Source organism: Podarcis raffonei, chromosome 18 (assembly GCF_027172205.1).
Source record: "Podarcis raffonei isolate rPodRaf1 chromosome 18, rPodRaf1.pri, whole genome shotgun sequence".
NCBI classification, from domain to species: Eukaryota; Metazoa; Chordata; class Lepidosauria; order Squamata; family Lacertidae; genus Podarcis; species Podarcis raffonei.
In genome coordinates, this window is record NC_070619.1 from 13129856 (window position 1) to 13153551 (window position 23696).

Consider the following 23696-nt stretch of genomic DNA (forward strand, 5'->3'; position numbering starts at 1 on the left):
TTATAGGGGACAGTATATAAATACTTTCTAAGTAAACAAACTAACTAGCCGTGTGTTTTTTCCAGATACTGGAAGTTGGTGGGGGGGACGTTTTGGATGGAAAGCGCTGTGTCCACAGGCATAAATTGAGGTGGCTGGGGGGGGGGTCAAGCCATATGCCCCCTCTTTCTCATGCCTCTGTAGAGTTGGTGCGCCTGTTCCAGAATGAGATGGGATCAGCTGCTCCCACAAATTGGCTTAAATTTAAACCAGAGCAATAAAGAAGGCAGTGAACCAATTTCTTTGATTTAATATGCAAAGAGCTAAATCCACCCCGAGCTTTCAACCTGCTTTACCAGTTCTGGCTTGGGGTCCCAAGCAGGTGGAGGGATAGGAGCAGAGTGTCCAAGGCACAATGACAGAGGGCCTGGATTTTCCAAGTCTGGGGAGGTGCTGTGCTCAGGGGTTGCATGCAGGAGGTCCCATGTTCAGCCCCTGAAATCTGCAGCCAAGTCTAAAACCCAAGACTGCCTTTGCAGATGAGCTACACAGGCCAACAGCCTGTCTTCAGAAAAGTTTGGCAAAGACTCCCATCAGAAGTTTGGGAGCGCCACTACCTCTAAGACTTTACAATACTGAGCTAGATGGTCTGACTCTGTCTACAACCATTTCTCATGAAGAACTTCCTTATTCTTCTCTGCAGTTGAGTAACAAGCTATTGAGGAAACAGCAACTCTCTGTGGAGGTGGTTTCAGTCCTTCCCCAGACATCCCAGCCACCAACCAATCATGTGGAGCAGGGGCAGGTTTGGCACAGACCTTGTCCACCTCCTCAGGGCCCATCCCCAACAGCTGCCTGCCCTGGGCCCCTTTCCCTCTCCCCATGCTATGGGCAACCTCATCTGAGGCTGGGCCATTTTAATTCCTACAATGTCTGCAACAAGGCGTCCCTCTGAAGCATTGTGGGAAACTAAAATGGCAACCCCCTTTCCAAGCTCACCAGTGAATATCCACTGGCACAGCAGGGGACCCACTGAAGTAGAGGTGTAGCCCAGCAACCCGACTCCCCTCAAAGCTGGAGCCAGCCCAAAGCACACAGCAAAGGGCTGCTGGCAGGATTATGGGGCAAGTTGCATCGCATGTTATGGAGCAACTGAAGTTTTCCAGTGGCAGATATGCCAGTTGGTTCAGTTCAGCCCAGGGATCCCCTCCAACTCTGACCAGGCTGCAGAGCAATGAACAATTAATCCTTAAGCCTGCAATTCCTGAATCATCATTTCACAAGATGCATTTTAAAGATAAGGGGGTGGGGAGAGAATGGTCAGAGGTTTGGCTGTTTTAAAAATGACACATGTTGCTGCGAGGAAGTTTTTTCCAGATAAGCAATTGGAAAGGTGGAAAGTGTATCTCCAGGCTGCAGAAAGAAGACCACTCTTATGGAATGATGGAATCCCTTTAATGACTGAAGCACAGTATTAAAACAATCTACAGTATTATTTCTTTTTTAAAGGGGGGGAGGAACACACTAAAATTACCAAAATTTTAGACTAAACAAAAACCATATTTTGCAACTGTGGAAGAGTGGTTAGGCCCCGCCCTCCTCCCCCTCCTTCTTGTCCTTCTTCTCCTCGCCCTCGGACTCCTCCTCGATGTCCCGCCGCCTCTTCCGGTTGTGTGGGCCGGGCCGGTTTTTCAGCAGAGGTAAGGGCTCCATGCCGAGGACTTTGTGGATCTGACGGAAAGCCAGCATCCTCAAGGCATGCTGCGGGGAGGGAGAAAGGCAAAGATGCGCACAGGGTTAGGAGTCTGAACCCTACATATCTTTAGGTGCCAGGCAGAATCATTCCCTTTCTAACCAGGCCTTAAGCTTTACACTACTCCTGCTTTCCCAGCACACTGCGTCCCCACTTCATTGCTATTTTGAAAGAAGTGAATAGCGTTCACATTTTAAGGATATCTATAAATGACTTCTTGAGGGTGGAGCAAACATTCCCCAATCAGCTTAGAGCAAAAAGTATATAGATAAACATTAATGAATGTTGGTGCTACATGAAAATGTTAATGTTTTCTATGGTTTCTCTTTTATGGTATAATGTGTTTATTTTTTGTTTAGGTAACAAGCGACTCCTCCGACTCCTCCTGCTGCTACTAAACTACAATGTCCTAACTCAGAGGAATTTCTAGGTGAGTGCTAATAATTAAGGCTCCCTTGGCTGACAGAGCAAATTCCACATTTCTGGATCCTGGCGCTGGTTGACATCAAGAGAAGGCAATGAGCGCCAAATTGCAGATCTGCCCTCGCGACAAAGGAAGGGCAGGACACCCTCTGGCTGGAGAGAGAAGGCAAGCAGCCAACTATGGACTATGATACACTGAAGAGAGAGAGACCAAGAGCTGTAGCGAACCAAAGTCTCTCTTTCATGACACTTAAGTGCAAGTGAGCCAGGCGCCACTCGGGGAAGCAGGTGGTCCTGGCAAAGCCTTTCATGATTCCTATAAGCTTAGTTTTAAGTTGACAAGCCCCACAGCAGAGATGGGGAACCTCTGGTCCTCCAGGAGTGGTGGGGCTCCCAGCTCCCACCAGCCCCAGCCAGCACTGCCCATGGAGGTGCCTTGAGGGCTGCAAGTTCTCTCAGGCAGAGAGCCCAAGGCACCACACACCTGGCTGCTGGCCGTGACGTCCTCTCGCTGCTGCCTGGCCATGCTCTGCAAGGCATCCACTGGCTCTTTCTCACAGGGGTCTTGGAGCCCTGGGCCATCTGCAGGGAAGCAGAAGATGGCAGCAAGGTTATGCGTAGGAAGGAGGCAAACTTTGATTTTTAGCAACCTGATTCCCCTCCCAACCCAGATTCAAAATATTGAGGGGGCTGGAGCCCCTAGAGCCCCCTATCCTTGGAGTATTTCTAGTGGTTTGTTTCTCCAGTTCATTTCTGGGGATCTGATCCTCCTTAGAGCAGAGATGGGGAAACCTAAGCCTCCCCCCAAACCCTTGTTGTTGCAGATTGCAAATCTACGTTGGAGCTTTTAGAAAACTAAGGAACGAACCTAAAATGAATGAGAAGCCACCAACCAGGGTTTTCTCAGCTGCTAAGCTGCATTGTGGGTGTTTGTGTGCTGACACCAAAGTACCAATTTCAAGCACTGCAGGTCTGCTCACCTCCTTACTTGTTTTTAAATAGTAATAATAGAAAACAAATAGTTTTAGCACAAATCCAGAATGTTGGAGCTAGTACACAGTGGAAGTGGTTTTCCAGAACCCTCTTAGGGCTGCATTGAGAGGAACCTTGTGGGAGAAGGAGGGGAGGGGTGAACATGGTTTGGTCTAGGGACATCGCCCCCTGGTGGCCGCTGGCTCTCCAGGCTTCCCTTCGCTCCAGGCTCTACTTGGGGGCTATTTAGCACGTGAAGCATGTGCTCTGAGCCAGAAGCTGTGGTCCTGCCCCAGAACTGGGAGAAAGACTGCAGTTGGCGCAGCTTGCAGAGCTGACCTGCCAGGAGCATCCCGGTGGCAAGGCACTCTAGGACCCTCCGCATGGCCTCCCCAGGTCCCAAAGGGCCCGTGGCGCTGCTCAGAGCTCTTTCCACCAGCAGCTCCATCGCCTGGAAGAGAAGAAGAACACAACTTCTTATATGGAAAGTGCAGTTTATAAACATGTGAATATCTTGTTGAGAATGAAGTGCGCCTTTCTTAATGCCACTAAGCATTTCCCAATATTTTTTTACTTCAGACTATGGCCTGTCTGCACTACCCTCTTAAAACAGTATCATACCTTCCCCTAAAGCATCCTGGGAACTGTGGTTTGTTAAGGGTGCTGAGAGGAGGACACTCTTCAACCCAAAGAACTACAGTCCCCAGAGATCCGTGGGAAGAGGGGCTAAACCACTCTGGGAATTGTAGCTCTGTGAGAGGAATCCAATTGCGGAGCAGCAACAAGTAACCAATATGGACGCAAACCAACCTTCCCCCACATTCTCCTTTCCATTTGCCTTGGAATTCAACTCCCAATGTCCCTGAACACTAGGCAAGCTCCTCCCACCATCCCTGAACACAGCCAGTGGTTCAGAGATTATGGGATTGGGAGTCCAACAAGGTCAAGAGGGCACCGGGTTGCGGAAGGCACCTGTGGCACCAAGCAGGGAGGAGCTCCACTATTGGGGGCCATCACTGAAGAGGCCTCCTTTCCAAATACCACCTCCCCCCCCCACTTATACCCATGCAGAAGGGGCTCCCATGACGACCTGGGTGAACTGAAGCCCAACATATACAGTCTACTTCACTTGCTAAAAACAAGACTCTGGGAATGGCCTAATCTTGTGATGTGCATCGTACTGCTGGTTCAAGCATGTGCATGCGTGTGAATTCCCCAAAGGTGCTGCCTCTCCCCGCCTCCTTACCCAATCTGGAAGAGCACCCCATGTTGGCACACGCTGGCAGAGGTCCCGCAAAACCCTGATGATGATCACACACGACTGCAGGCCGTTGGCTCGGGCCTTTGTGGAGAGGGGAAAAAAAATCTCCATCTCGGATCCATGTCTTGAAAGAAAACAACCATGAACTGTCCCCCTCCACAACAAGCAAATGTCAGGGCACAAGAAATTAAGAAAAAGGGAAACTGGTGATGCTCTAACAAAGCCAAGGGTTGTCTCTGAAATGGGTCACTGTGGATTTGAAATCATAAGATTTAAAAAACACCAAGTTAAGACTTGGTGGCTTAACTGGACCCTCCTTCTTGGGCGCCAGGGGAGCGGACACAGCCCTTGGCCACAGTCCTTGGCCAAACTGGCTTCTCTTACCTGGAACCATTTTGCATGGCGAAGAGCGGCCAGGGACTCCAGGCACTTATCCTTGTTCAAGGTCTCTGCAGAGTCGAGCTGAGGTTCTGGTGATGTTTCTAAGAAGGAAGCAGAAAGGAAGGAAGGGAGGAGGCGGAAGAGGCAGGCTGCAACCCAGTCAGCCAGAAGAGAAGGCAAACCATGTTGCATAATGTGGCACAACAATCAGCATGTTGGACTAGGATCACCTGGGAGACCTGGGCTTGAACTCTGCCACAAGGCTCCCTGGTCCTCTTGGGCCAGTTTCCCTCAACCTGCTTCCCTAACCTCACAGGGTTGTTGGGAAGATAAAATGTGGAGGAGAGAACCATATACACCCCTTGAGCATATTACACCTTGTAATAAACGATTTGAGCATCCCATCTACAGGTAGCGGGGGATGTTCCTAGTTCCACTATCAGTAAAAGTCTCTGAATACCAGGTTGCTGGAATCACAAGTGGGGAAGAGCTGCTCTTGTGCTCAAGGTCTACCTGTGGGCGTCCCATTGGGGCATCTGCTTGGCCACCGTGAGAGCAGGATGATGCCCCAGAGAGGCCCTTGGCCTGGTCCAGCCAGGCTTTCCTTGCGCCCCCAACTTCCCCCTCCTCAACCCACCACACATGGGTGCACATGGCAGCAGGCGCAAGGCAGAGGCCCCTCCACACAGCGGAGATGCACCCACACCCCTCCTTCACAAGCCTGTGAGTTTCCTACAGGGAACATGGGCCAGACATGGGCGCACCCAAGATGTTGTATGAAATGGCCCTGGAAAAGGAGGGCTTCCCTTGCCATTTGCATTCAAACCGCATTCCCTTTTTCTTCCTGCTTTAATGGGCAACCACAGCTGGGGGAGAGTTTTCTCGCGGGATCTGCCACTACAGTAAGGCTGCAAAAGCAATTTTCTTTGCCTTCTCTCCCCCAGCAGCTCCTTCCAGCCGCCCATAAGTGGGTGGGCTTCAGCAAGACTACAAAAGAGCAGGCATGGAAGCAGAATGCTTAGCCGCCCACAAGCACCGATTCTAGCTAGGAAGCCTTCCACAAACCACCCCTGGTCAGTTCCAAGTTCCTTTGGAGAGGGTGATGTGGAAACTCGGTCAGAGCCAGAGCTGAAGGTCAGGTTATTTTTATTTTAAGTGATACAAGGCCCAACATTTCGATCAAATGATCTCCCAGGTGGCTTGAGCAAAGGCATGAGCTCTTGGGGTTAAGGGGATGACATCAAAGCCCGTCTCTGGCACCCAGGACTCCTGTCGCAGCATCCTCTGGGGAAACCGCCTTGCCTCCTGAGGGGGAAGCCGGATGCCAGCCATCTCCCAGGGCAGAGAAGCAGGGAAGCTGGAGGGAGGCAGCCTCACCCTTCTTTCTGGGGTGCTGCCCCCTGGTGGTGGACCACAGAACTGCCCAGATGCCAACCCTTTCCTCTCTCCTAAAACAAGGCAACACAAACAGCACCAGCAGGATCTCCAGCTCCGTATGCTACGCTGATATACATTAATTTCAATGGGTCTACTAGTGAGTAAAATTTAGTTGAAGTGAATGCTGTCGAGCACTCTTCCAGGAGTGATTTGGCAAAAACCCTCAAATTTGAATTTCAGGTGTCTCTTGAAGACTTTTTTCATGCTGACAGGCCCACACACTTACTTAAAACGTTCTGCTCTGTTCTGCTTTTAAAGGTTTTTATGTTCCTATACACAACTCTGAGGTTTTAAACTTTTATAAATAAAGTTCTGAAGACTCACCTGCATCTGCAGCGGCCTCTTCTCTCATCAAGGGAGACGTCAACGAAACTGTGACCTGCATTTGGGGTTCCCTGCATGATGCAATTACAATATTGGCTTCCTCAGAGTTGGAGAGCACTTCGTAACTGTCGCTCGTCACCTTCTGGGACAGATGAGGAGAAAAAGAGAATTCCATCAGCCTTTGAGATATGCCCCCCTGCCCAATACAGATTAGGACAGAGATGGCAAACTTCTGACCCTAGGGCTGCTGTCCCTGAGGACAATCAGCCAGGAGCGGCATGCCAGTGGGGGCTGATGCTCGCCCAGCAGACAGGACTGTCACACAGGCGTGCAGGAGCCAGAGGTTTCTACACACAGCTGCTCCATCTAGCAAGCAGGAGACAGTGGCGAGAGCTCCAAGGACACATTCCAGCCAGGCAGAGGCACTCCAGGAGGGAGCAGGGCAGGCTGGGGAGAGTCCCAAAGCCAGGAAGTGAGGCCCAAGAGGCAAGATCTTAGATTCACTGGGAGCAGGGACCTGCTTTTACTGTGGAAACTGTGTCATGCCTCTTGTCATTTGTTATACTTAGGTATTTTTCTTAAACGCTCTTCCTCAAACGACTCCAGGGTGGCGTACAAAGTGCCACAATATAAAACTCAAATAAAAGGCAGACTAAAAAACAGCAACTGAAGAGCAGAGTGGGACAATTCCAGCTCCACGTAAGATGCCAATGTGATCATTAAGTTCCACTTGGCATCAGTAAGGAGTCATTCCTTTAGTTTAGTAGCAGCTGTCCTTTGGAACTCCCTGCCTATTGATGTCAGGTGGGCCCACCACTGTTTTCTTTTTAGATCCCTGCTGGGAACCTTTTCTGTTTCAGCAGGCCCATCCAGACACAGGATTTGAATAGAATAGAATAGAAATTTAACAAACAAACAACAGCTAAAATATATCAAAATACACACATCCTACTCTCCAAAGGCTGGCAAGTCTGATTGCGGAGCACAGAGAGGCATTCCTTACCTCCAGCTGCTGGGGCAGCTGCTCCGTGATGCTCTGGAGAAGAGCCAGGGTAGGTTTCTGGGCCGACAGCAGGATCAGGCGAACATTCCTGTCTCCGCGGAGAAGCAGCCCTTTTGCCAAGACGCCAACTCTCATTACACCTTTCAGAAGCCGGGGAGGGTCGTCTGCCTTCCTGTTGAAAGGAGAGGGGCAGGAAAGGAAGTGTGCTCATGAGGACTAGCTACCTAGCACGGGCGATTAAATGCATCAGGAAGGGTTCCAGCAGGGATGTCCAAGGCACTTGTGTGCCGCTGGGAGCAGGTTATTCCCCTGTTGGCAGCCTGGCCTCGTGGGTAGGAGTGACTAGGAAGACTTGGTGACTTCCTTGGAGCCAGTCACCCTCTTTCAGCCTGTTCTACCCCACAGGGTTGTTTGTGAGCATAATTTGAGTGAAGGCCAAGAACAGAGGCGACCTGAAAGCATTACCCTTTCTCTTTACTGCCTTCCTCTTTTTCTGTTTCCTGCTCCGTCAGCCAATCGGAGACGAGCCTAAGGGCACGCTCAGAGTGAGAGACGACTTTCTGAATGGCCTGCAGCTCGTCTTCTGTTGGGTAGATGCTGGAGTGCTTTGTCATGATGTGGCGGTCATCAGAAGAGTCCGGTCGCCGGGTGGGCTGAGGGAGATAAAATGGACAGAAGGAGTCTGTCAACTAAAGCGGGCAAACAAGGTGAGGAAAAGGCACAGGTCAGACTTCATGGTGAATCATAGTTCAGCGCGATATGACTGAGCCTTGCACTTTCACATGGCCCACTTCCAACAGTCAGGAAGAGAAACCAGAAGCACTCACTTCCCGGTTCACATGAACACAGTTTCTCATTATATCCAAACTGGGAACAGTGATATGTTTAAACTATTTTTCATTGAAGCAAGTCAGGAGCAGAAATCAGTTTTGATTCTGGCCTCTTTCAATAAATTTAGAGTTTGAGCCAAGAACATGGATCCTCCTGCCTGCAGCCCCAACTAGAACTGACACAGGTTCCTTCTCCACCCGCAAGTCACCCGCAATCCCCTGCCCCACCCCTGAGGCCAGTGCTCAGCCCACTGTCAGTGCCAATAACCTGGCTGGTGCTGAATGTGAGCCTCACCTTTGCCACTGCCAGGGTGCCAAACTCCCGGTTTAGAATAACCACAGTTCATGAGCAACAAGAAACTGGTCAGTTCAAACCAGTAAATGGATGCTTCCAGACCCCCCTGGCCGCCATGTGAAGAGCCGAAGAGGCAGGCTTCTTCAGGTCTAGCATTACACTGGAATAGATTGACGGTGTGATTCAGCTGGCTGGCTTTGCAGGGAGCCTGGGGTTTGAAGGAAGTGCCACCCAAACCTGGATACCCACCAAGAGAGGGGGGACTGGCACTCCAGGCCTGCCCATGAGGGGTGGCGGGGGCCAGTCTGCCGCCAGGTGCCGCCGCTGCTGCTCCTCCCAATACAGCTGCTCCTCCTCCACCCGACGCCAGTACATTTCTTCTTCATAGCGCCTGGAGGGGAAAGGCGGGAGAAGTGCTGCATTAGAACAGCCTGGCTCTCGCACAGGAAGGAGGGGCAGCAGCAAGCAGAGCCAGGATTATGGACCAAGAGCAGGAATCCCTCTGGACTTGGAGTGGAGACTGTATCTTTTTGCTCAGTCCATCCCTCCCGCTCTGCCTCCAAGGCTTCTTCCTCCCGCGACACTGTACATTCACATTCTTCCTGCCCTGCCCTTTCAGATGCTACGCTAAACTGTGATTCCTCATTCTGAGCACCAGCCTCAAGCTCACGAATTTCATCCTGCCTCCCTGCCTCCGAGGAGGACCGAGTTCTCCATTGCACCCAACTCAGACAAAACTGTGATGAGTTGGAACAATGGCTTGCTCAAAGTAATCAGGATCAAAATTGTGCTTCCTGAAGCTGGCTTGTTTAAACAAACAGCAGTTTAACCAGACGTCTGCCCCCCCTCCCTTCCTACGTGCCTGGATGCAGCAAGGAACTGTGATTAGTTCAAGAAGCAAATTTCCAATCTCCTCCTCCTCTGACAGGAAAAGCGGGAAAGCATGTGAGACCAGAACTGATGTGAGCAAAGCTAAACAACGGTGAGGGTTATGCCTAAACTGGCATTCCTGCTGTTAATCCTACACCGCCCAGTTTAGACTGTAAGCTGCTCAGGAGAAGAGACTGTCTGTCAGCGCTGCCCAAGGTCCCAGCTCACACAAGACCAACGCTGCTTCTTCCTCAAGTAAAAAAGTCTTTATTGAAGTTCAGTTTCATTTCCAGACGCGCAGCGCGCAACGCTACATCTATACCTTAGACCGTCGAAGTTCCATCTGAATCTCCTCCCCCCTGACACCAGTTTAAGATTCTAGCCTTACTCCACCTCTTCCTCTGTTCCTTCCTTCTCTGCGGCCTCCTGCTAGTCGGAGTCTCAGCCCTCCTAGACTCCTCTGACGCTGAGTCCCCTGACTCTCTCTGCTCCTGAGCCTCTGACACTGTCTATATTTCCTCTGGGTTTCTGATGGTGCTGGATAATATTGATAATATAACAACAACAAGAACAGTCACAAGAAGGCTTCTTGCCCTCCCTCCCTCTTCTTCCACAGATAAGAGTACAGCCATCAACCTGCAAAAGGCCAGCCAGAGTTGGAACCTGACATTTAAAAGAGAAAGCAAACATGGATCCAGCACTTCAAGGCAGCTTTCCCGGTCTCCCGAGCAATGTCTACACCAACTGAGCGCAGTTCTCCAAGGTTACAGGCAGGGACTGAACCTGGGACCTGCTGTTGCATGCAAAGGGGACGCTCGGCCCCCCAGCCCCTTCCCCAGGACTCGCCTCATCTCTAGGTGCCAGCGCTGCTCTTCCTCTCGGCGCCTCTTCCCCAGGGACCGCAGCTGCTGCTTCTTCAGCTTCTCCTCGTGCAACTTCTGAGCTCGGTTGCTGGGCTTGATCTCGACTGGCAAGTCAGGATTGACTTTCTTCTGCAAGAGGTTTGTTGCCATCAGGCTCAGAATAGAGCAGTTCAGTTATTGCTACAAGCTGTGTCCAGAGGCAAAGATCCAGAGGGACCAGGAACTTGGGCCCCAAATCGTTTCCCATCCGCTTTCCCCATCCGGGTTTTCCAGATGCTGCTGCTGCTCCAGGCAGCCTGCTCAATTTGGGAAGATTTATTGGCACCCATACAAAGCACACTTTCCAGGATTCTCCAGTGTGGGAATCCAGAAGAGCTAGCTGTATTTCAAAATGGTGGGCATTAACAGAGGTCCCTTCCTATCTGGCAGTCCTGACTTCCACCCTCACAGCTACCCAGTGTTGTGGAGGCTACAATTACGGCCAATTTACAGCTGGCAGAACTGACTTCCAGAAACAGGGCCTAGGCCCAAGGCCTCCCCAGCGCTCCCATCATTAATTTCTGCATTCCAGAACAAGATTACATCACAGATATTGTTGGAAATCAAAATGGAAGCTTCCAGACTCACCCATCTGCCTCTGGCTGGAATGCGGGGTGATGGGAACAAAAGGGGCTGCAGAGGATGCGTAGAAGAGGGGAGGGGAACCCCTCAGGCCCAGGGGCCAAGGACTGCTTCACCCATTGCTGCCTCTGGCCCCACAGAAGCAAACAGGCTCCCTGCACCCTCTCACAGCAGGTGGGTCTTGCCAGACAGGGGCTCCCCCACTGGGCCTGCCAGCCTCGGAGGCCCAGCCCACACCAGGCCCTCCCAGCCCTCGCACCTTGTACTGCAGCCTGTGCCGGCGGCCCTTCAAGTGCATGTCTTTAGAGTTGGGGTCGTTGAAGCTGCACTCACAAAGTTTGCAGTGGAAGCGAACCATCTTGCCTTTGTCATTGTGGACCTGGAGAGGTGCAAGGTGCATCGTCTCAGCCAGGCTAGTCCTGTCCCCCGTGTGACAGAAACAGGCCCTGAAACCCCCCACCTTGCCAGATCTTCCATAGGGAGAGATGCAGGGAGAGGCAGAGGTGAAAGAAGGATTGAGCCAAGGGAGCAACCTTGGAAGCCCGGCTCCAAAGAGCTCTCCTGCCCCATTTACACAGCCGTGGTGGAAAAGATATTTGAAGTAACTCAGTTAATATCCCTGACAGATGACCGGCAAATGTTTCCGCGAAGGAGGCACGTCCTCCCTTTCCCTTACCTCTTCGACATAATCGTGACCCACAGGCTGCACGTCCAGCAGATCCCTCAGACCGTCTCCGGAGCTGCTGAGGGGGGACTCGTCTGCTGGCCTCGCGGCTTTCGGGGACACCCCTTCTGCCCCTTCCTGCTTTGCGCTTGTCCCCTGAGCTTTGCCTGCTCCTGATAAAACAGCCATGGAGGTTCTCAGATCTTGACCTGGCCACCATTTGCTTTTATGAAGGAACTTCCCCTTACAGGTCAACTTGGCCAGTGACCAAGTAGGCAGCCATGCATGCAGCAGAATGAGGTCCTAAGAATGGCCCGTACCACTTCAGGTCGCAGATCTGGGGTGTGTGTGTCAGATTTTGGAAGGCCTTGGGGGTTTTTTTAGAGACAAAACCAGTATTGCACTGTAGAGTAGGGTAAAATGGCACACCACACATTTAAAATACATGGTTTCCGTAAAATAATCCTGGGAGCTGTAGTTTACAGATCTATAATTCCCAACACCCTTAACAAATTACAGTTCCCATGGTTCTTTGGGGAAAGCCATGTGCTTTGAATGTATGGCGTGGAGGAGGCTTAGCCCTCCCTGGTGTGCTAGGCAGCCAATGATAAAGGAAATAAAAGGGAACCAGGCCTCATGGAGTTTGTCTTTGCCAATTTCACCCCCCCCGAACCCCTCCCCACCACTTCCCTATGAATAATACGCAATAATATGGAAGATTGCCTCTATCTGATATGGAGAAATGCCTTCTTAGATCAAGAACTGGTGGCCCTCCAGACACTGCAGAACTACAACTCCCAGCCTGCATTGCCAATGGCCAGGGATGATGGGTGTTGTATGTCCAGCTACACCGGGAGGGCTGCAGCCCCCCCCACCTGCAGTCAGAAACAGGGAGTCCCCTTGACCCCCTCACCCCCCGGCCTGCGCAGAGAGGTCACTCCCCAGAGAACACCTCTCTGCAAAGCCTCTCGCCCAGCCCCCCTCGCCACAGTGCCTACCTGGAAACAAGAGCTTTGCCTGCCCCAGGGGCTTCTTGGCAGAAAGCGGCTTGCTCGGGCTGGGTGTGCTGTTGGCTGTGCCCCCAGCCTGCTTTGCCAGGACGCTGGCCGTGGTGGAGACAGGGGGGTGCAGAGCTGGCTTGCTGGCGGAGCCATTGGCAGGACTCACGGAGACGCTGAGCATCATGGGCTCGACGGAAGGGATGGGCTTCCCCAACTTGGTGTGCAGCTTGAGGACCTGGAAGAGACATGTACTTCAGCAGAGGGGAGACATGGCCCAGCACAGGCTCACCAGGGCTTGGCTCTGGGCAGGAGCAGCTGGCGCCCCTTGGGCAAGGCAGAAAGGCCAAAGAGAGGGGGAGCCAGAGGCAGTCAGCCAACGCTCGCTTTATCCCCGTCCTCCGCCCCAGGAGACCTAAGGCGGAGGGGCCGCCCCCTGGAGTGGACCAAGGTCCCCCATAAGATCCTCCTTCCCGGTGCCCCCTGCGCTTCCCAGGACACTCGACCTTCTGGTGCTTGGCTCCTCGGATATGGGCCACGTAAGCATCTGCCCCGGTGCAAGAAACATCGCAGAGCTCGCAGTGCAGCTGGGTCTGGACCCCCCGTAGGCCGCTGCCCCCCGCCTGACTCCCTGTCTTCAGTGCCGTCTCCTTCTTTTTGTGCTTTTGTCCTTCTAGGTGCTCCCGGTAAGTCTGCAGGGGGGTGGGAGGAAGGACATGGCAGGATCCTCTTGCCCCGAAACGTTTTTATGGCCTACGGCACGTCTAAGAAGTGGAGGGCGATCCAGGATGGGCCTTGTGTTGGTGCAGGGAGGTGAGCTGTGTCTGGAGGTGGTGCAAAGAGGCATTATGGCACTCTGAAGACACATTCCGGCCCTGCAAAAGCAGTCGAGGAGAGGGCTGGTCAGGGTCAGTGAGGTGCGAGGCCTGCAGAGAAGGCACGGCTGGGGGAAGAGTCCCGAGGGCTGCACAGAGAGGCCGCAAGAGCCGCATTCAACCCCCAGGCCTAAGGTTTCTCAGCCTTGCTCTAAAGGGAGAAGAGGAATGTCTTTTATGGAGAACAGCTCTGTCCACAATGATTCCCTGTCAGAGCTAAAGAGAACTGCTATGTTCAAAGGATGTAGATCTCTGAACACCATCCTTTTGCGGAGTAAACAGGGGACAGCTGCTGTATTCAAGGACTGTTTGGGTGGGAGGGCTTTCCAAAAGCATCTGTTATCCTGATGAATACAGAACAAGGAGCTAGAGGAACCATTTGTACAGTGCTTAGTAAATCTGAGGGGCTTCGTAAGCAACCAGGGCAAGACAAGCCAGCCTGGAACTGCAAGGGCAGGGAAGCTATGAGGAACCCTGTTGGTTCAGTGGTCCAGATCCATATTAGATCCTAGGCTTGTGGTCCAAATTTGACAAGACGGGTGGGATCATCTGGTGTCACAATGAAGCCAGGACACGAGGCATTCTGAAGTCCTGGCATCAAAGCCAAGGCAGGGCTTGCAAAGAGCTCCCACGTGCCTGAGGCTTTGCCTTTACCTGTTTTCTGCAAGCATCGGCTGCCAAAAAGAGGATTCCCTTTCAGGGACTCACTGGTGCAGCTGATCCAGCAGCTTTTGATCAGCCCTTGCCTATGAGCCATCAGGATCACACTTTCAGGTTCCCAATGGGTACACTGATAGTCCCATCTCCACTACTGACATCAAGGGTGGCGCAGGCGGTCGTGGTTTGGGGAAACCGGCCTCACAATTTGACCATCTTGTGGGTCAAGTTGGCCCTGCTGAAGACCAACAACATCTGCCTGGCCACGGGCTCCCTGAACCATATCTGCAAAGACTCTGTACCTCTGGTTCCTGCCTAAGGTCTGGTCAAGAGGCTCTGCTGCTGCCGGGGACCAGAGAAGGGCCTTCTGAGTGGGGGCACCTAAAAGATGGAACTCTTTGTTCCATGAGGTTTGGAAGGACTCCTCTCAGAGTGGTTTGACATTTGCTGAAAACCTCTCCATTTCAGGCAGGTCCTTCTTTTATCAGGAAAAAACTGGTGCCTTTGTTGTATCTCAGCCACACCATGCAGCACACGGCTTCCACCACAGAATCCTGGGAACCCATCACAATTCCCAACTACCTTAACAAACTACAGCTGCCAGGAATTTTTGGGAGGTAAGACATGAGTTTCTCATTTGCACTGTGGCCTATTTTTATTATGCTTGGCTTCAAATGATTGTTAAGGCACCCTGAGTAGCTCATCAGGAGACAGCAGACAAATCTTTGCCAAAGAACCAAAAGGGAAGAAGCCAGACTCACCTGGGGGCCTGCGCAGCTGATCTTGCAGATCTCACAGTAGTGGAGCTGAGGCTGTTTGGGGGGCCCCTTGGGCTTGAGCGGCTTGCTGGGGTACTGGGGCTTCTTGCTGTAGCTGCTGGAGGAGTTGCTGCTGCCTCCGTCGCTCCACAGTGAGCCCCCCAGGGGCTTGGGCTGCTGCTGCTGCTGCTGCGTGGGAGGCAGGGGCTGCGGCGGCGGCTGCTGCACGAGCGACGGCTGGGGGGGCTGGTAGTAGGAAGCGCTGGCTGCCGCGTAGGCAGTGGCCTCATAGTTGGAGTAGTTTGACCCTGGAGAAAGAAGACCTCCTGTTGATGCACGGCGAGCAAAGCAGGGCCAGGCAACAGCCCTTCCAGCTCCCCTGAGTCCCAGCCAGCCTGAGCTGCAGCCCAGCAACTTCTGGAGGGCCACAGGTTCCCCAGCCCTGCTCTATGAAGCAGCATTTCTTTACTGCCGGCACTTAGAAAGGGGATGTTTCCTAGAGCAGGGATGAGGAAACAGGTCAATGTTGTTGAGACTACCAACTCCCATCAGTTGCAGCCGGCACGGTCAATTGACGATGGGGATTGGGGCCACACAGGCTCTGCACCCTTGCGGTAAAGGAAGTGGGAAAGAGGAAGCAGGGCCTTAGAGAAGCTCTTACCAGAGTAGGATGCAGGAGAGGAGTTGTAGGAGGAAGAGGAAGGGGCGTACGACTGGAGGGAGGAGGCAGAGATGTTCTGCTGGCATGTCGTGGAGGCTGGGTAGGTGCTATAGGATGAGGAAGCAGTCACCGTCTGGACGGGCTTAACGGGGGTCACTTGTCTCTGGGGCTGGCTTGGACTGTACACGGCCGCAGGCTGGCTGTAGCTGCTCTGGGAGTCTACGAAGGACAGAGAGCAGTCGCTGAAGACCAGAGAGCAGCAGGCGACTCCTGCCCAGATTCTGCCTGCCTGAGCTCCTTGGGCTGTGTCTGGCTTCCATCCAACTAAATTCTCCTCAGAGGAGACCCAGTGAAACTGAAGAACATGACTAAGAGCCATTCATTCCAATGAGGCTAGAGAACAGCTAACATACAATCCTTCATTTCATTTGCCTGACCAGACTCCTCAGCAACAGGGAACAGCAACATATAAATAAACCACCTTATTTTATTTATTTTATTTCTATCCTCTCTTTCTCCCAATGCGGGACCCAAGGCAGCTCCCAGCACAAATCTAAACAAGCACACAAATATAAATATTAAAAAACGGTTAAATAAGCAACCCTTTAAAAATGCAGTGCTGAAACATTTAAAACCCTTTGAAAGCACACACAAAACCCCAACATCATTCAGCCTCAGAAGACCATCCACAACAGCCAGTTGGTGGCAAAAGGCATGGCAAAATAAAAGTCTTTGCCTGCTGGCAAAAGGAAAGCAGATGGAGACCCAGCCTAGCCAACTAGGCTGAAGTGAGTTCCACAGTCTGGGAGCAGCCACCAAGAAGGCCTTGTCTCATGTCCTCACCAAACATGCCTGTGAAGGTGGAGGAACTGGAACACGCCCCCCCCCCCCCAAGATCTCAAAGCCCAGGCAGGCTCATATTGGGAGAACCGCTCCTCCAGACAGCTTCAAACCTGTATGAACTGTTTACAAAGGAGTAATTGCACTCATCTTTATTCCAACGCAAAGTGAACTTCTTGGTTCTATTAAACCAGCTTGAAAGCAGCGTGAGATTGCAGTGCAGGACAGCCCCAGTGGCTCAGGAAGGGGGCAGCTTATGAGGACCCCCATCGCCATGCCTGCTTCCCAAATCTTCCCCGTTACCAACACAGCTGTTACTGGAAACTTCTTCACAAATGCTTCCACAAGCCTCTAGTATTCTGAACACGCCTGAACAGTGATTTTTTTTTTTCTATTTGAACTCACTCGAGTGGTAGTACGAGTCCGTGGCCACGTGTTGGGGCTGCGTGACCACCGTCTGGTAATATGGTTTGGTCTCATAGCCGCCTGCTGTTGGGGATCGGCCGTAACTGTAGCCATCCTGCCAAAACAAAACTTGGCTGTCAATAAGCAGGTGAGGGCAACACAAGCCAACCGGATGCCTTCCACAGGGCGACCCATAACCCAGAGCATCTTTTGGCTGATAGGAGCCTTTTCTGGGTGGCTTATTTAAGGTAGCTTAAATATTGGGGGGGGGGGCACAAAAGCCAGGGACACTTTTACACATCTTCAATTGATTCCTCCTAAGACAGGGATGGAGACGTTTGTATCCTCCCAGGTGTTGGAGCTCCCAATTTAGTGCAGCAACACCTGGGGAATGCTAGAGACATCCCTGTGGCTCTCTCATTCCACTCGAGCAACGGGGAGCAGTCCAGGATCTACATGGAGCCCCAACCTCATTTGAAGGTGATGCCTGATGACTCCTGAAGTTGCCCTATTATTCCATCCCATCAGAAGTCCTTCCTTACTGTTTGTTTCCTGCAATGCGGTTTCTGACCAGCTGGAAGAGGCAGTATATTAATTGTAAAAATAAATAGATGCTTAAAAAAGAAAAGTTATCCCAGGTTGTACTGCTTGGGGAAAGATTCAGGTAGGTAGCCGTGTTGGTCTGACGCAGTTGAAATATATATAAAAAAGTAAAAATTGTCCAGTAGCACCTTAGAGACCAACTAAGTTTGTTCTTGGTATAAGCTTTCTTGTGCATGCACACTTCTTCAGGTCCACTTCTTCAGATGCTTGGGGAAAAGAATTCTCCCCCTAGCTGCTCTGAGAACAAATTTATAGCTTCAATCATACCCATATAGCTATGTGTGTGTGTAGCCCACTAAAGTCAGAAAGGAATTGATTTCACTTGCTCTCCAAAACAGTTGCTGTATTGGTCCACTGGGTAAGCTGGCCAGAGTGGTTGAGGAAACCCAGCCAGATGGGTGGGGTATAAATAATAAAATCATCATCGTTATTAAGGTATTTATATTTCCAGTTACAGAAAGGTAGCCGTGTTGGTCTGCCATACTCATTGCTGTCTTTGAAAATACAATCTTTAAATAATCTTCCCAACAACACTATACTAGCTACTATGGATGTGGAATCTCTGTATACCAACATCCCACACAACGATGGTTTACAAGCTATAAGGAACACCATTTCAGATAAAACCACAGCGGACTTTGCCACCAAACTCTGCCAATTTGTCCTTACCCACAACAACTTCAAATTCGGTGATGACCTGTTCCTTCAGATCAGCGGCACAGCAATGGGCACCCGCATGGCCCCACAGTATGCCAACATCTTCATGGCAGATTTAGAACAACGTTTCCTAAACTCCTACCCACTCAAACCTCTCTTGTACCTGCGATACATTGACGATATTTTTATCATCTGGACACATGGTCAACAGACCCTAGACACCTTCCACCAGAAATTCAATGATTTTCACCCCACAATCAACCTAACAATGAATCAATCTATGCAAGAAATACATTTTTTGGACACTACTATAAAAATACAGGATGGACGCATAGACACCACCTTATACCGTAAACCAACTGACCGACAAACATATCTACATGCCTCTAGCTACCATCCCAAACATACCAAACAGTCCATTGTATATAGCCAGGCACTACGTTACAGCCGTATCTGTTCCAATTCTACAGACAGAGACTCTCACCTAAGAGATCTACAGCAAACCTTTTTGGAACTAAAATACCCAGCAGATGAAGTTAGACAACAGATCAACAGAGCCAGACAGATACCCAGAGAGAACTTGCTGCAAGACAGACCCAAAAAAGAAAATAACAGAACACCTCTAGTCATCACATACAGCTCCCAAGTTAAAACAGTACAACGCATCATAAGAGATCTACAACCTCTCCTGGACAATGATAGTTCTCTTTCTCAAGCTCTGGGAGGAAGACCTTTCATTGCCTACAGACAGCCACCCAATCTTAAACAACTCCTAACCCACAATAATACTACAACCAGACGTAACACGGACACTGGCACCAGAGCCTGCAATAAACCCAGATGCCAACTTTGCTGCCACATACACCCGGACAACACCATTACTGGCCCCAACAACATCACACATACCATCTCGGGACTATTTAATTGCTCATCGTCTAACATTGTATATGCCATCAAATGCCAACAGTGTCCTTCAGCTCTCTATATTGGACAAACAGGCCAAACCTTACGCCAAAGAATAAACGGACATAAATCGGACATCAAGAATCACAAGACAGAGAAACCAGTAGGAGAACACTTCAGTCTCCCAGGACATTCTATACAAGATCTCAAAGTAGCTGTTTTACTACAAAGGAATTTCAGAAATAGACTGGAAAGAGAAGCTGCTGAATTGCAACTCATTACCAAACTTAAAACCATGGAGAGACCTGGTCTGAACAAAGACATTGGATTCTTATCTCATTATAAATGACAAAGCTATTTTTCACCTTCTCACCTCACCCCTTGCTTTTTCCTGTAAGACCTATTGCAGTCGTTAAGAGTCGTCAACAGGCTCATCACAGCTATCTGCCAATCACCCATTCCCACCACCCTTCTGAGTAATACCCCTCCCCACCTTCTCACTATATAGAGGGATCTGGCTACTTCTGTTTCAAGTGTATCTGAAGAAGTGTGCATGCACACGAAAGCTCATACCAAGAACTAACTTAGTTGGTCTTTAAGGTGCTACTGGAAAGAAATTTGTTTGTTTGTTTGTTTTAAGGTATTTATATGTTAGCAAAGGTGTATGAGGTGTTAGGGGAGGGGTAGTACCTTTGTGGGGGACACACCATGCTCCTTTGGTGCCCCCCCTGCACTCAGCTCTCACATGCGGCTCCTAGAAGCTGTCAGTATGTGACAATTCTGGGCACCACAATTTAAGAAGGATATTGACAAGCTGCAACGAGTGCAGAGGAGGGCAACCAAGATGATCAAGGGGTCTGGAAACCAGGCCTTATGAGGAACGGTTGAAGGAGTTGGGGCTATTTAGCCTGGAAGAGAGGAGACAAGAAAGGAGATTCCGACTCAATATCAGGAAGAACTTTCTGACAGGAAGAGCCATTTGAGAGTGGAAGGGACTCCCTTGGGAGGTCGTGGACTCTCCTTCCTTGGAGATTTTTAAGCGGAGGCTGGATTGCCATCTGTCAGGGATGCTTTAGATGAGATTCCTGCATCGCAGTGGGTTGGGACACCTTCTAAGCCTACGATTCTATGACAACAGCCGCACCCTGTGAAAGAGCCTAGGTGAGGGTAGCTAATAGGCCTCAAACCCCTGGCCAGCTAGGGCCTTCCCCTGCACCTCCAGACAGGCTCCAGCAGGTCAAGTGGACAAGACCAAGAGGGGGTCAGATGGAGGCTTTTGTCTGTGTCGTAGAGGGAAGTGAAGGGCAGGTGGTGCTTCTACACCTGGGAAGGGAGCCCATCCAGAAGAAGGAAAACTCTGACCCAAAACCTCCACTGCCTCGAGGGAGAAGTAAACCTACACAAATCAAAGAGACCATTGGATGGCACCTTGTACACCTCCTTCCAGCAACTCCTGCAGCCAAATGTATTGGTCTGCCTTCCTTTGGACCCCATCAGCGACAGCAAGAAGGGGGTCTTGTTGTTTGGGCAGCCCAGGACCCCCAGAACCACTGGCCAGGCTTGCGCCCCAGGGAAGTCACTTGGATGCTGCTAACACAGCGTTTAGACTTCACCCCCAGAGTGGCAGTCCATTGTCTCTCGAGACAGATGGATGCCAGTAACATATATTAGCACGACTAAGTTGTTTTCTTAAAAACCAACCATGTGAAGAATAAAACAAAAATTCATCATAAAACCAAATAATCTGAAACACTACATTAAAATGCCTGCTGGGATATGGAAGTCTTAGCCATGGGCCTTAAGTTCAGCAAGGATGATGCCTATTTCATCTCAGGTGGGATGGAGTTCCACAGGCTTGGGCCTGAATTAATGGCTTCTGGTCATTGTATGCCATGCGGGATCACCAACAGAGACTCCTCCAAAGATCCCAGGGATCACTAATGGGTCAGCTGATCCTTAAAATAACCTGGACCCAAGTTGCTAAGGGCCTTGGAAATGAATACAAGAACTAAAACAGACATTGCCCAGCCCCAGCCAGCACAGCTCTTTGTCAAGCCTCGTTGAAACAAGGATGCAGACTAGACGTGTTTAGAATGGTCAGATTCCAGCCCCTTTTGTACTTATGGCAAACACTCACTATTCCCCCCTCCCACAATTATATGTATATTAGACACATAAAACATGCACTGCAACAGCTTTGTAAATAAGCCCACAAAGGTTATAAGTCTGAAAAAAATATTAGCCTACAGGGGGCTGGATGAGCATGGAGCAGGTCTTCCTTCTTCCAGCAGACCACCAGATGAAGGATGGGCGTCCTCCCCCTCCCCTGCCAACCTGCTCACTAACCTGCATGGAATTTATTGACATGAGCGCACAACCCTAGAGTCTGTCAAGACTGGCCCGTACAGGCAGGGGTACCTTTACCTTTACGGGAAGGGAGAAGAGAAGCTTCAGGAGTAAACCCGGCACAAATCTGGAGTGGAGTCCCTAAGACAGTAGGATGGTGCCCTGTACAACAGCTGGTGCCCAACGTCTTGCTCTGCTTTCCTTTCGATCCCATCAGGGAAGCAAAAAGGGGGGGGGTCTTCTCATCTGGGCAGCCCAGGACTTCCAGACGCTCTGGCCAGGCTTGTGTGCCAGGGAAGTCACTTTGGTGCTGTTAACGCAGCAGTTTGCAAAGAGCTCCCCCCACCTTGTTCTCCTTTTACACACACAGTGGAGGAGCATATAAAGCAGTCTCTGTCGCCTGAAGTGGTGCAGCCCCTCCTCCCACCTCATTCCACTACACATATGGGATCCTGGGACGATGCACACTTTGGACCCCACAATGAAATAGGATGGAAAGGCTCACTGTTGCCATTCCGTTCTCCTGAAAGTCAGCTGCTCGCTATGGCCAAACCTGACCACCCAGTGCCAGAGGTTCCTGCCACCAGTGGTATGGATGCCCCGGTGGGAGACCGGCTGGAGGAGGAGGAGGAGGTAGTGGAGCCCTCCTACCGTCCTCAAGAACACTGGCACCAAAAGGTCCTGGCCAAGGAGCAGCAAGAGAATGTGGACTCACACAGTCATCACACAGATCTGGAGGAATCAACCCAGGAACTTATTTGCCACCAGCAGCTGTACTTAGGCTTTGGTCCGTGTGGTGCGGACTAGCTCATAAAATGTGTGCCTCTTGCAAGAAACAACACAGGTCTCTGGCTCCTGATTCTGGGTCCTTCCCCCACCTCCTTCCTGTGTTGCCCCTTGCCTGGACTTACAGCTGAACGATTCCCCGGACCTGACCATGGCTTGCTGAGGCAATGCTGCACTGTGAATCCCATTCTCTTGGGAAGTGTTTGGGACTGGGACCCTAGACCCCGAGAACACCCCACGGAGCAGGAGAATTATAAAACACCAGTATGCAAAATACTTTTATTCCAGCCCCTAAAATATCAGGCAAGGAGCACCTGTGGCCATCACTCCCATCATTCCTAGATATTTGGAATGAATGTTGTAGCAGGGGTCTGGAGTCTAACAACATCTGCAGGGCCGCTAGTTGCCTCCCCTGTGTTAAACCCAACCCACCGATGTGAGGATACTGATTAGCAGCTACCTGATAGTTCTGGGTGACAGTTGGCTGGGGGGTTGGCTCTGGTTGCCGCGTCCCATAACTGTAGTCTTGCGTTGACGGTGGCTGGTAGCCCCCATATGCTGCAGATGCCACAGACCTGGCTGCCTGTATAGCTGGAGTATAGGCGGGGGCCACAGCGTGCTCTATCGCAGGGCTCTGCTGGACTGTGTAGCTGGCTGCTGTCGCGGGATGGCAGTAAGCTGGAGCAGGCTGGGCACTGAAAAGGAAGACGACAAGTGAGAGACTGATGAGGTTGAAAAAAAGTGGTGGCCGCTAAGGGAAAATGGCAAGCGATTCCCACATAGCCAGGTTGGAGTTGCCAGGCTTCGTGTCATGTACAACTTCAATAATCCTTATTTTCCATGCAATCTTGGGCTGATGGGACTTATAGTCCAAAACATCTGGAGGGCACCAGGTTGGGCAAATTTCAGAAATGTGGATGTCTGTCCTCTCAGCTGCCTTCTCTTTCTTACCACAATTGGAGGGGGGGAGAGGGAGAAGGGGCGCCAGCATCAGCCTCCCTGGCAGGGCTGTGGCACCGGCAGCTGAAGCGAGCGCATGCCCAGCATTGCGGAATCTGTCCTGCGAGACTCCTTGCCCTCTTCTGACCAGAACGGGGAGGAGAAGGGGACTGCGATGCCCCCCCCCCGGCCTACCTGCCAGGCTTGCTGGGAAGAGCCGCTCCGCCTCTCGCCCCCCCCCCGCCGGCCCACCTGGCCGGGCTGTTGTGCAGGAGCGAGAAGGAGCGCGCCGAGGAGGAGGCGGGGCGCCTCAGGACCCCTCCCCGGCCGCCCTCGCCCCTCAGGAGCAGCCCCTGCCCCCCCTACCTGTACGGGGCTCCGGCCGCGAAGCCGTAGTAATTGCTGGCCGCCATCTTGGCGTCTCCGCTGGGCGACCGGGGGGAGAAGCGGCGGGGGGGGGGCGGGGAGCGCGGAGGGCGCGCGAGGCACGCCGGGAAACGGGCGACGCGGGAGCGAGCCGGCCGGCATACGAGCGTGCGTGCGTGTGACGTTGCTCCGCCTCTCTCAGCAACAAGCCCCGCCCCTCCCAGGT

At 51.5% G+C, this 23696-nt stretch overlaps 1 protein-coding gene across 4 annotated transcripts; it reads right to left on the minus strand.

The window, feature by feature from the left end:
- Window positions 1-1412: 1412 nt before the first annotated feature.
- On the minus strand, window positions 1413-23540 carry LOC128405881 (zinc finger RNA-binding protein-like). 4 transcript variants are annotated; one of them, XM_053372897.1, is made up of 19 exons: window positions 23471-23540; window positions 22626-22860; window positions 16871-16985; window positions 15626-15844; window positions 14968-15272; window positions 13181-13366; window positions 12675-12912; window positions 11689-11849; window positions 11272-11391; window positions 10375-10520; window positions 8908-9049; window positions 7999-8186; window positions 7534-7705; window positions 6531-6672; window positions 4773-4870; window positions 4374-4469; window positions 3467-3578; window positions 2640-2737; window positions 1413-1740 (listed from the first exon to the last, which is right to left on the minus strand). In XM_053372897.1, exons 1-19 carry the CDS (start codon window positions 23515-23517, stop codon window positions 1564-1566), a joined length of 2997 nt encoding a protein of 998 aa, XP_053228872.1. In that variant the 5' UTR covers window positions 23518-23540; the 3' UTR covers window positions 1413-1563. The 4 variants fall into 4 exon arrangements, 3 of the variants coding, with proteins under 3 accessions (XP_053228872.1, XP_053228871.1, XP_053228870.1); XM_053372896.1 differs by having other exon boundaries at window positions 6531-6669; window positions 7999-8222; XM_053372895.1 differs by having other exon boundaries at window positions 7999-8222.
- Window positions 23541-23696: the final 156 nt, after the last annotated feature.

What these genes read in the sequence shown, in the direction of transcription:
- LOC128405881 (XM_053372895.1), bottom strand. Translation starts at nt 23,517, where the DNA reads ATGGCGGCCAGCAATTACTACGGCTTCGCGGCCGGAGCCCCGTACAG. An exon ending in CTGTCACCCAGAACTATCAG is followed by an intron (nt 16,986 to 22,625) that starts GTAGCTGCTAAT and finishes TTGTTTTGGCAG; the next exon opens with GATGGCTACAGTTACGGCCG. An exon ending in GAGGAGCCAAGCACCAGAAG is followed by an intron (nt 12,913 to 13,180) that starts GTCGAGTGTCCT and finishes TGTCTCTTCCAG; the next exon opens with GTCCTCAAGCTGCACACCAA.